The 12935-nt window shown below is 44.9% G+C and overlaps 1 protein-coding gene across 1 annotated transcript; it reads left to right on the plus strand.

Annotated features, from left to right (window-relative positions):
- The first annotated feature begins 2265 nt into the window (after window positions 1-2265).
- Window positions 2266-12453, plus strand: clu (clusterin). The gene is made up of 10 exons (XM_030345607.1): window positions 2266-2411; window positions 6857-7021; window positions 7419-7567; window positions 8082-8252; window positions 8982-9152; window positions 9610-9868; window positions 10038-10178; window positions 10693-10919; window positions 11098-11285; window positions 11815-12453. Exons 2-10 carry the CDS (start codon window positions 6904-6906, stop codon window positions 11825-11827), a joined length of 1437 nt encoding a protein of 478 aa, XP_030201467.1. The 5' UTR covers window positions 2266-2411; window positions 6857-6903; the 3' UTR covers window positions 11828-12453.
- Window positions 12454-12935: the final 482 nt, after the last annotated feature.

A 12935-nucleotide genomic window follows, 5' to 3' on the forward strand; every position in this document is an offset into this window, starting at 1 on the left:
ACTGAAAGAAAAAACAACGCTTTAAGCTAAACAGCATTGTGTTTATGAATTATCAGTGTTATCATAGTGTTCATACCTTGTTTGATACTTCTACAGACTGGGAGTCATTCGAAGTAGCTTTGTCATATTTTGAAGTCATGATTGCTGGGTTTTATACGTTGACATATTCTGGAAAGTGCGAAGTTGCGGCCACTAGAGGACATAAGGGCATCGCCGCATGTTGTTACGTTAAAGAATTCTAAAACTACAAAAATAACATGTACTGCTACATAATAATGTGTTGTATGTAGGTATGTAAAACTGCTTATATAGCTGCTTTTTCACCTATGACATGTGTAGCTGCTTTTGCCCTCAGAATGCCAGGACCTTAATAGGAATGTCCTTGCTTCTTTTCTTGCCTTATTTATCTTACAACGTCATTAAATAACCGTAAAGTTACACTTTCGGATTTAGAGCGAAACAAAGCGGGTGACGGTGGACGTGTAGGCCTAACATATAACAAGAATGGTTGTCCATGGAAAAGTGCCATGCGTCAGGCATGTTAAACACGTTATGATATTATTAAACAAGATGTTATCGATGCCACCTTGTGGTCACATTCTGGTGTTACACTTGTCGTCTTGACAGTCGTCACACAAACACACACACACACACACACACACACACACACACACACACACACACACACACACACACACACACACACACACACACACACACACACACACACACACACACACACACACACACACACACAAACAAACCAAGGCATTTGGGGCAGGTGCATGAGTCACTGTAGGCACGCTCTGTGTCCTAACCCTAAAGGTTACTGTGGTTACTATGATGATGCATGTAAGCCTTCCTGGATCCCATATGACATCCCGCCTCATTATAGCTCACAAACACTGGATAACTGTATGCACAGAGTTTCAGGGCAGCTGCTGGCCAGACTCAAAACATGCAATGGGGATAGGCAGCCTCGATTTTATCCCTGGATTGCACGTGAATCTCTCTCAGTAGACTGGTTCAGTAAGGGTTAGTATGCCTGTCAGTTAGTCAGTAGACTGGTTCAGTGAGTCAGTAGACTGATCAGTTGTGAGACTGGTTCAGTTAGGGTTAGTAGACTGGTTCAGCTTGGATTAGTAGACTGGTTTAATACTGGTTAAGTGATGTTGTGAAAGTAACATGATGGACTGCACAAAAGCACTTCATCATTCACCTGGATTTCAGATAATTATGAACTTTAAACATAGAATAGCATGATTATCTGGGAGTAAATAAATGTTTTTTTCATTTTTCATTAAGTTCAAGTATTGGTTATAGTGTGTGTGTTGATTGAGTTGGTTTTGTAGAGGAGAAGACGGCAGGAGGAACTGAGACCCCATGTAAAAGCCATCAGCCGACGACCTCAATACAATTGTACCGATTGCAATTACACCTTGACCAGCCAATTATGCAGCTTGCATGAATTTAACCGGTGGTAGGAACATTGTGGTGTTGGTTGGACACGCCTGCGTCAAGCTGAAACCAAAGTGATGACAAGAAGTAAACAAGGAAAGGTTCCTCGAGGCAGATGGTGTTTAATACCGGGCTTTTCTGTTCCGGCCTGCCATCATAACATAGGCATGCTCTTTCTTTGCTTTTCTCACCTTCTATTTCTTTTTTTTAATAAATCTTGTTTTCTAAAACAGAGGTAAGGACAGTAGTGTGTGTAAGTAAGTGGGAATAATATGTATTGGAACATAAACAATATTGTCTAGTCTATATCCTGTAACAAACCTGCTTGAATGAAGATGCGGAATTGAATGACTTTCCCAAAGACGGTTTAATTAATCCTGATGATGAAGGAGACATTGCCATTCATCACCCTCACATCATAGGCTAACAGAGGGAGCTGGTAGGCCTACTCACACCAACATTATATTATACACCCTATCTCTCTCGTTTTCTCGCACACACACACACACACACACACACACACACACACACACACACACACACACACACACACACACACACACACACACACACACACACACACACACACACACACACACACACACACCTCCAGCTTCTCCAGGATAAACTACATCTCGCAGCGGGACAGTTAATCGCTCAGAGCGTGTCCAAGAGGAAAAAAGGGAAAATAAAAAAAGCACACTCACAGCTTTAATTTCAGACACAACGCGGAGGCGCCCTCTTGCTGCGGTCCTTCAGCGTTGCGGATTATTTACACAACTTCTGGAAAGGTCCTGGGCCACGCACATCCTGGAGTGCCTCCCACCAGTCAGCGTCGTCCGCTGTGCTTCTGCCTCCCACAAGTCAGCATCGTCCCCGTTAACCGCTGGTATAAATAGGGCGCTAGCGACACCGACCGAGCGTGCGAGCTGCTTCGGAGACGCGCAACTGCAGTAAGTATAACCTCTCTATTGCGCAGTGATGTTAAGAGGCTGTTTGTGTGACTTAACCTTGCTGTATTTGTTTTTTGAATCATGCATATCTTGTGGTGTACAGTTGTTTAACGGGTGATTCCATGAATCACTGCACTTTGAAAATGTACTGTAGGTTATGTTAATAACATTTAATTATATCCAAGTTGAAGTTGTATTCATTGATTATTTGTAGGCGTTATTTCCTTTTTTGTGAATATTTTTGCTTCAGCAGAAATTATGTATTTTGGTCTCCTGCGATGTAACCTTTTGAGGGCTGGTTTGCATTGCTTACTCATGGGAGTGACGCGCACTGATTAAAACAATCGATAGGCTGGTAGGATGGGCTTCGTCATCCTCGGGTCGCATCACTCCAACTAGGGGCGTTCGCATCCCAGGTCGTAAGAACAAAGGTACACTGCTAAATATGAGCCAGGAAAGCGTGCACAGAACAGAGAGAAACAATATAAGAATAATCTAGTATTAGGATAGGCCTACACAACGTGGTGCTGCTGTATGAATATAAATACAGCCTAGTATAGTTTAGCCTTTAGCGGAATTGTTTGACAGGTAAGATAAAAGGTCAACGGCATCCTGAGGGGCTGCATCATCGTCAGGGATAACACCATGAAGTCCTGGCTTTACTTTCATCGTGATCGGTGTTGTTAAAGAAATCATGACGCAGATGGTAGCGTGTAGCGGAAAACACAACAATGCACTTTTTACATTGCTATTTTTCTCAAGGAGCCAGTTTCTCAGCCTACATGAGCTTGCAGAAATGTTTTTATGGGGAGAGTGAAGTGAATTTTAGTTACAACCTCTAGTTATCTAATGACTAGTTATCTTCTTGTTCGTTGTTCTTTTGTCACTAGTTGTTTGCGTTCTCCTTGTTGCGTACTAGGATCCCCGCTGGGGCCTGTGTAAACTATTACCATGTTTGAACGACACACACATTCAGGGCACCCATTGTATCACTATAGCTCCACCGAAACAACGGTCATTACAAGAACACGGTTGTTCCTGGAGAATTGGGCCGTTTTTCTTTCCTCTTTGTCCGCTTGGGGGGGGGGGGGGGGGGGGGGGGGTCTCCATCTGGGACATTAAAGGCCCACTATGCAACTTTTTTAGCCAAAATTACATTCAGTATGCAGGTTGAGAGTTATGCTGATGGTTCTGCATCCATTTCTGGGTTGATTGGTGGGTGTGTCATTTACCCATGTCGCCTCTCCAGTGAAAAAGCGCATATGCAACTTGATCTGTTCGGACCGACACAATCCGGATGTGACGCAGCGGAAGTATCCCGAAAATGTAGTCAGATTGTAGTTTCGAAAATGCTTTACGGCACAGACACACACCCAAACATGGCACCGGCTAGATATAAACAGCCAGTTGCGAGGCAATTGTTGTCCGAGGTAGGAAACCCAAACGCCGCCGTGTTTGGGTGCATGATAGACTTTAGATCGGGTTAGATTAAATAATCTCGGATATAAATAACGATCTCATCTCATCGTCATCCGTTTATCCGGGGTCGGGTCGCGGGGGGAGCAGCTCAAGCAGGGGGCTCCAGACTTCCCTTTCCCGGGCCACATTGACCAGCTCTGACGGGGGGATCCCGAGGCGTTCCCAGGCCAGTGTTGAGATATAATCTCTCCACCTAGTCCTGGGTCTTCCCCGAGGTCTCCTCCCCAATGGACGTGCCTGAAACACCTCCAAAGGGAGGCGCCCAGTAGGCATCCTTGCCAGATGCCCGAACCACCTCAGCTGACTCCTTTCTAAGTAAAGGAGCAGCGGCTCTAATCCGAGTTCCTCACGGATTACTGAGTTTCTCACCCTATCCCGAGACGCCAGCCACCCTTCTGAGAAAACTCATCTCGGCCGCTTTTACCCGCGATCTCGTCCTTTCGGTCATCACCCAACCCTCATGACCATAGGTGAGGATAGGAACGAAGATCGACCGGTAGATCGAGAGCTTTGCCTTGCGGCTCAGCTCTCTTTTCGTAACAACGGTGCGGTAAAGCGAACGCAATACCGCCCCCGCTGCTCTGATTCTCCGGCCAATCTCACGCTCCATGGTACCCTCACTCGCGAACAAGACCCCGAGGTACTTGAACTCCTTCACTTGGGCTAAGGACTCATAAATAACGATAATCGGGTTAAATAACTTCACATGGTGTGTCTGGTGTGTTTCCAGCATTCGTAGTGTTGATCAGCAGAGAAATAGTCCGCCAAGACGTTGAGGTTGCTTAGCAGCCAGAGACTCTGTCCATGCAAGTGAACGGAGCGTTCACTCTTCGTCATAACTATCAAACCAAACATCCTTCACATTCACCGAGCGAACATTCTGAAAGTAAAATGCACATTTCTCGCTAAAAATGTTTCCATAAACGCATTTAATGGCGTAACTATGTTACTATTCCCACCCAGAAAAAAGAAAGATGTCGGCCGTATGCTTCTGTGCAAGGGTCACTACTATGGTCACTACAGTAACGAATTGCTTTACGGCACAGACCCACAAACACGGAACCGGCTCGATATAAACACAAGTAACTAATGGATTGTTATATTCATCATAGATCAGCCGACTAAAAAGAGACAGAGAAACCCAATGTCGGAGGAACAGAAGAAGAGAAAAGGGAGACAGACCGACAGAGAGGCCAGACACGAGTAAACGTTGGGCAAGCTTTTCAGGAATAGCGTGAACTGAAAGAAAAAGAAGACTGCAAATCAGACGCCGACTCGGCCGTGTTGCTTTTGAAATTGAAAGTAGGCTACCCTTGGGTGAACTTTGTCTGCGTAATATTCTTGATTCTGATAGTCTCTGTACACATGTGTTTGCTAAAAAAAAATTGTTTTGTCGACCGTTTTGTTGTGAGCCCTGTTTGTTTCTAGCTTGCTTGGTTGCAACCATATAAACACCTTTGTTTCCATGGGTGTTTTGCTGTTCGTATGTCTCGTCCCCCAGATACAGACTGAATCCCCGAATCCAGGTTCTTGTTTATTTCGATTATTATGTTGGCCAAACCTCTTACACTGATTGTTCTGTTCAACCTAAGATAAAATAATTATAACCTAGGGTATAAATTCTCCCCGTCAACTATAAAAAATGATGGATTTATGTTTATTGCAATGCAAATACACCATTTTAAAAATGTATAACCTTGCCTACACTTTATGAACATCTATTTCGGACATGGCTCCGCGCATTCGCCGGCTTCTTTGAAAACAAATGCACATGGCTCGCGTAGAAGAGCATGGGGAAGGGACGTCAACGAGTTGTTACGACAGTGTTGTGAAATATCTACTACGAAGCTGTAGGGGGCGCTGTGTAGAGAAATGTGCGTGCCAAAACCAAGAAAACAGCCAAGAAATGCCCGAAGTTGCATAGTGGGCCTTTAAGCTCTACTTTCAATCTCGACCTTGTCGTTTATTTTTTTTACTAACACAATGATTATGGCACGAAGTTGGCCTAGTTTGACCGCAGTACATCTTTTTATAAGGAGAAGGCAGCAGTAGTTACACATTTCCCCCTTGAAAGCTGTCAGCTGCAAGGGCAGGATAATACAACGATACATTTTACGATATTTGGCCAGTGTTGACGTGTAATGTGTGGTGAAATTGTTTTACAATGTTGTTAACAATCCCTCACAGATGTGTTCAGGGATTAATGGCCTGTTGTCCTCTTTCATCATTAGGGGTCAAAGCCTGAGAGAGTCTATTGCAGTAAAATAGGGGTCAGCTCAGTGGGTACAGCCAGTTCTTGGAGAGAAACAGAATGAGTTCATCTGTCAGAAATGCAATGAACCGTGTGGGCGCATGTGTGCTTTTCCCATACTAGAGAGAAGAGGAGGTGAAGGAAAGAGGGAAAGCAAGTAGGCTGTCTGTTTATTCAGAGGACATTTTCATCCAAAGGCACTGACAATAGGCTCTGAATGGCTACAAAAAAAAGATGCCGCATGACCTAGTTAAAAAAAGTAAACTGGACAGAGTGCAGAGTAGCACTAGGAATCAGAAAAACAAGGTCATAGGTGAAATTCCCCAATGCAGCCTAACAACGTGTGTTCTAGACTATAAGAGCTCCACATAATCTACAATTAAGCTTGTTTATGCATTAGAAAGTTATATATGTACAAAATACAGCGCTGTTATGTATTGGTGACTAAACATACCTGAACTGCTAATAAAGTAAGTGAGGTCATAGTCTGTTGCCGGGTTGTTTTGGGAAATGCCCCACCCTGTGGCTGTGTAGAGACATTACAACAACACCAAGAGCAGGAGGGGAGGTGAGGTCATCAAGGATGAGACAGCGCAACGCAATCTCCATTGTTTGTGTGCGTGTGTGTTCGTGTGTGTGTGTGTGCGCGTGTGTGGCGATATTAAATAAAGCAACCCACGGCCACACCGCTGTGCTTCTGCGGTGTCCTCCTCAGGTATTATTACCTTCATCATCCTGCTGGCCCTGTGAGCGTCGGAGAGGATGTTGATGTTGATGATGATGATGAAGAAAAAGGCCACCAAGACCCTGGCCGTGGTGGCGCTCCTCCTGGTCTCCGCTGCCAACGGCATCCTGTCTCCAACGGACCATGACCTCTCCCGTAAGCTAGCAGCCCGGCTCACCCTAAAGCTGCCGTCAGCCAGGGTCGCTGGCCCCGCTTTCTCGGATCTATAGCGCTGGCCAGTGGTCAAACAAACCATTGGGAACCGTGAGACTCAATCAAAACACTAATTAATGTTAACATGGTGGGACGAGCGACAATCGCTGATGGGCAGCTTTAATATGCAGTACAATGGAACAACGACTCAGTGCGGTAAAATGTGATGTCACGACATTCAGTGTTGTACAATGTGATGCCATTATGTGCAGTGCCATTACTTCAGCAGTTCTTTCAATGCAAAGCACATATTCAACAACAATGGTGTATTTCATTGAAATTGTACTTGTAACATTTGCCCCGTGTGTCCTCACACAACGCGTGCCGTCTGGCCTCGCAGAGATGTCACAGCTGGGCGAGAAGTACCTGGATAAACAGATTGAGAACGCTATCAACGGCGTGAAGGAGATGAAGAGCATCATGGACAAGTCCTCCGACGAACACAAGACATTCCTGAACAGCCTTGAGGAGACCAAGCTGAAGAAAGAGGCAAGCCAGCCCACTTATTGAAATCAGGACAGCTTCCTTACACACAGTTCACTTGTAGTTTATTTTATTTGCAATAACAAAAAGGCCTGGCCGGAAGCCACATGTTTTCTGATCTGGTTCTGAAGGCACCGCCACCCCTTTCATCTTTCTCCACTGTCATCGCTAAGCCACCCACACCTCCAAAATCACATGTCCATGTCCTCTTTCAGTTAGACTGGAATGGACCCTAACCCTCAATGGATTTGATGGGATATTCACATTTGGCATGTGTGAGTGCCTCCATTATTCTGCCTAGAAAAAAAAAACATTGTCAGTGCGGAATAGTTGACAAAGAACCAAAATGAATTCCTTCATAATTGACCCTTTTAAGGATGAAATGATATAGGTCAACTGAGCTCATACACTCGATTCCTACAATGTGCTGTGGGGAAGTTCAAGTTCAATTTAATCTCTCCCTCTCTCCCTCCCTCCCTCCCTCCCTCCCTCCCTCCCTCCCTCCCTCCCTCCCCCCCAGGAGGCCCTGCGCACGGCCCAGGAGATGGAGACCAAACTGGAGCAGGAGGAGGAGGTGTGCAACGAGACCATGCGGGCCCTGTGGGAGGAGTGTAAGCCCTGCCTGAAGAACACCTGCGTCAAGTACTACTCCCGCACCTGCAGCAGCGGAGCGGGGATGGTGGGACGCCAGGTAGACACACACACACACACACACACACACACACACACACACACACACACACTTGTTTGTAAGCGGCATCCAGGGGGTACTCGTACAGATTTTGATTTTGCCATGTTATCCCCTACAAAACAAAGAGGATGAGGTGAGATATGATTATTTGCAGATCAACAGAGTTAACAGCAGAAATAGAAACTCAACCTCTTCCATTTAAAATGCCTAGGTCACTACAAGAATAATAATGATTCTCAATTTAAGTATAGGTCTGAACAGTATAATATTACTTCAAAGGAGAACATTTCTGGTTTGGTGGGGATGAAGGAGTGTTTGAGCAGTTCTGAAAGGTGTGGCGGGGTACTTGAGACTAAAAAGAGTGGGAATCACTACACTACACGACACTTACCTGCTCCATATTGGATACATTCTGGGGTTTTCAATTTGGACCTCATTTCAATTTGGACCTCATCATTTTCGGTCTCAGTGACTTAAATTCCTGTTCTGATTGAATTGCCTACTGATGGGACCAAAAGTGGCTGAAGAATCTTTAAACATGCACCAGGAATCACTGTCGACCAGGAATGCGTGTCGTTAAAGTTTTTTTACCTGGACCCTATTTCATATCATAATAAGTCGCTTTTGATCAAAACCAAACGACTCAATAGCAGTGAGTGGCCAATATCGTTAGTCGTAGTTGCAGTTGGCCGAATCCCAGTTCGATCCCTCCTCCGTCCCTATTCCCAGCTGGACAGGGTCCTGAACAGAACCTCGCCCTTCTCCATCTGGATCAACGGGGAGAACGTGGAGACGCTGGAGAAGGAGAGCGAGAGACAGAACCAGCGCTTCCACAGCCTGGAGGACAAATACTCTGAGGTGGAAGACGGCGTGGACGGCATCTTCTCTGACAGCATGAAGGTTGGTGGGCCCGACCGATGCCGATGCAGATTATTTTCAGAGAAAAATTACGATTACGATTTAATCGGCTGATTAAGAAAAAAAAAAAAAAAGCATATAAAACGTAGTTTTTGATACCTTAAATATACTTTAAACACTTTTGACGAATGTGAATTGAATGCAGAACCTTTAGAACCACTTAGAATACATTTACAGTAAAAAATTACTGTAATTTAAAATGTAATCGATTATTTTCAAAAAGGCTATAATCGGCCGATTAAATCGGCAGGCCGATGAATCGGTCGGGCCCTATACACACCCTACCGCGTAATGAGACAATAAGTAGTTTAGAATCCATTCGTCTTCCGGCGTGATTTTGGAACGATGGAACCTATCGTATATATTAAATATATCGTACGTAAGGTTAAAATAAATCCAACCTCTGACATCCAATCCTCCTTGTCCTCCTGTCCTCCAGGTGTTCGACCACATGCGCTCCTTGGACCCCCCGCTCTTCCCCTTCCGCATGCCCAGCCTGTGGGGGCAGAAGCAACATCGCAGCCAGCCTGAAGCGCTGGCCGGCGAAATCCGCGTGGCTCGCTCCCCGCTCCAGGAACCCAGCTTCCACGGCTTCCAGAGCATGTTCTTCCCCATGATGGAGTCGGCCAGGGACCTCTTCAGCCACATGGGCCCCATGGTGGATGGTGATGGCGACATGGAGGCCCCCACCTCTGAGGGTAAAAGGATGACTCTGTTAATGTTGTTCAGTCTGCTTTACAACTCGGTCCTAAAAGCTAACGTCTTAAGAGTTTGGAGATTTTTTTTCCTCCTCTTCTTCTCAAGAGTCTTAAGTTTTCGTTTGGAAATACATGAACTGTGTCTTACCTTTATTTGTTTTGGTTGCAGACGGCAGTGTCAACGAAGACGTGGTTATCACCAAACCTTTTGGCACCGGCCAGATGACCTGCAGGGAGATCCGGCGAAACTCTGCCGGCTGCATCAAGCTCCGTGAGGAGTGCCAGAAGTGCAAGGACATAAAGAATCTGGGTACTTTGGCGTCAATTTTCTATATTGTTGGTGCATTCCCGGATTAGGTAGGATTTTATGGAAGTCGGATTTAGTCGGAAAATCATACAATTTTATCTTAGATCCCTAACCCTATCCAGATCCAGCAAAAAAAAAAGCATTTTAAGAACCCAGGGAAAGGGCTATCACTTAATTTAATTGGGTTGCAATGTACCCAGCCATCCTTGTAATGCAATTAGATTTGCAGATTATGTTAATTATATAAATAGGAGCGCTGATTGCTAGTTCTGGCCTCTCATTCTCTGAGCCGGGGCCTTTCTATGAAGCCGCTGCAGACGAAGGTTTGAGAAGCGGAATGGTTCAGCATTAGGGTCAGAGTGATACATTAAAGGGGTCTTCATTGATGTGGAAAACAGTGGCTTGTGTTTCAAATCTTTGTCAAAACACACCACCCTACATATATACAGTACATAAGGAACAGCCATTACAATTAATGCCAACTCTGCAAATCGTTATTTCTTGTCCTACGTGGTAGACTGCTCGGGCAGAAAGCCCCTGGAAGGACCCCTAAAGGCTGAGCTGGAGGAGGCCCTGGCCGCGGCCGAGCGCCTGACCCAGCTCTACAGCGCCCTCCTCAGGAGCTTCGAGGAGCGCATGTACAACACCTCCGCCGTGCTGGACTTCCTGAACCAGCAGTTCAGCTGGGTGTCTAGCCTGGCCAACAGCACCGACACCAAAAACCCCATCTTCCAGGTGCAAGCGGTGAGCGGCTCGCACCTCTCAAGTCTGTTTCTCAACCAACAACTCTTTCGTTTCTTTACCCTAATTTCGTTTTATAAATATTAAGGATTCATAGGAATTCTCCCGCTTTTAGGAACTGCCGTTCTCGGCCCAGTTTGTGAAGTAAAATATGTTTTTTTTTTATCATGGTTTTGTCTAGGTGATCTCTAAGGAAAGGCAGGAGAAGGGGGGTGAGGAGAACGAACCGAGCCAGACCGAGGTGTCCGTCCACCTCTTCGACGCCCCCCCTATGACCCTGCAGGTGCCGGGGGACATACCCTGGTCCGAACCCAAGTTCACCGAGGTGGTGGCCCAGAAGGCTCTGGATCGCTATAAGGAGGGCTCAGTGTAAGTGAGGCCAGCGAACGCGTGATCTCGAATGCATTCAGGCCTTGGTCTAGAGGCTTGGGTATTCTGTGGTGCGCTGTTCTTATGAGTGATTGACGGGCGGTGTAGTTTAGAAGAGAGCTTTGTCATCATCAGGACTCTGGTTTCAGAGACAGAGTAGGCATCTTATGCTCCAGATGCTTGGCTGTACAGAACCATCAACCTTGGAAACGGTTTGGAAGAGGCAGGCATTTTTTAGAATATACTTGGCAGGTTAATAACCAAGTATTGGCTATTAACCTGATGGGTTAATTGCCAATACGCTGTCTTTCCCATAGATCACATAGTTCCTCAGAAATATAAGGATTGGTCCAAAACCACTAGTCGTTCGGCCACACGTACAATTCAAAGCCTTTGCAAGCTTACAATTGAAGTGCATCGATTCCGAATTCAGTTTGATTTGAATCAATCATGATCATAATATCAATAATTGACATGATGGTATGGTTTGGTTATTTATTTCTGAAAGTCCATCTTTTTCTCCCGACAGGGTTGTCAAGTAAAGCCATGCTGGACTTTGACCCACCCACCCCCCCTCTTGCAATCCCTGCTGACCATAGAATGTTCTAGAAATGACCCACCTTATTTACATCCAGAGCTGCATAGATAACAATCCCTGCAAAGAAGACATTAACCATACTGGCACACCTGGAATCCCTGCAAAGAACCCTGCACCCCTGCCTGTCCGGCGAAAACGCCTGGTCACCCGAAAGGCTGGGAGACATTTTCTGTTCTGCTATAAAGTATAGATATGCAGACCTCTGGCTGCAAAATCGATTATTGATTTGATTATAGATAAGATGAATAACCAGATACGCATCTTAATACTTAATAATAAAAGTCAAATTAACCCCATTCCAGGTCGAAATGGATCTTTGCTCTTCAACTTGGCTACTCAACTACACCTAAGTTTTTGTTTCAAGTGATCGGAGATAATGGGTAATGGCAAAAGCCACCACCCATTCATTATTGACGAGGTTGTGGTCTTATTAGTTAAACTAAAGCCTATTTTATAGATGGATATGCTTTAATCTTGATTGAACTAGCTAGCAAGCGTTTTTTTTTCTAATGCAAATCAGCGCAGCAGTGAAGGAATGCTTGGAGATTAATAAAAAGCTGCTCAACCTGACTTCTGTGAATCTTCTGTACAATCATAGTCATTAATCTTAAACATATCAACAAGATCAATCATTGGGTATCAGATTGATAGTAGGCCTATCAGAGTTAAAGGAATGCATTAATAATTAATTCCTTGCCTTTTATAGCAGTCTATCAATGTTGATCATTAAAGAGGAGCCTAACTGTTCAACATCTATTGCAATGAATACAATTAATTGAAGGAAACTAAATGCTAAACTAAATTTCAGTATAACCAATGAAGTCTCATTGTAACTAAATGCATTTCAGTATTAACCAATGAAGTCTAATTTGTTAATACTGAAATGCATTTACTTTCCTAAGAAAAGTTTACTTTCCAACACTCCTCCCAGTTGAGGAGGAGTGTTGGCTGGAGGAGGCCAATCAGACCAATCAGATCGCTCAGAATCATTATTCATTACTGAACAAATCCCTTTCCCCCAAATAAAAACTCCCCCTCTCTTCAATTAAGGT

Source organism: Gadus morhua, chromosome 21, assembly GCF_902167405.1.
Source record: "Gadus morhua chromosome 21, gadMor3.0, whole genome shotgun sequence".
Lineage (NCBI taxonomy): Eukaryota > Metazoa > Chordata > Actinopteri > Gadiformes > Gadidae > Gadus > Gadus morhua.

What these genes read in the sequence shown, in the direction of transcription:
- clu (XM_030345607.1), top strand. Translation starts at nt 6,904, where the DNA reads ATGTTGATGTTGATGATGATGATGAAGAAAAAGGCCACCAAGACCCTG. An exon ending in TCTTCTCTGACAGCATGAAG is followed by an intron (nt 9,153 to 9,609) that starts GTTGGTGGGCCC and finishes CCTGTCCTCCAG; the next exon opens with GTGTTCGACCACATGCGCTC. An exon ending in CAAGGACATAAAGAATCTGG is followed by an intron (nt 10,179 to 10,692) that starts GTACTTTGGCGT and finishes CCTACGTGGTAG; the next exon opens with ACTGCTCGGGCAGAAAGCCC.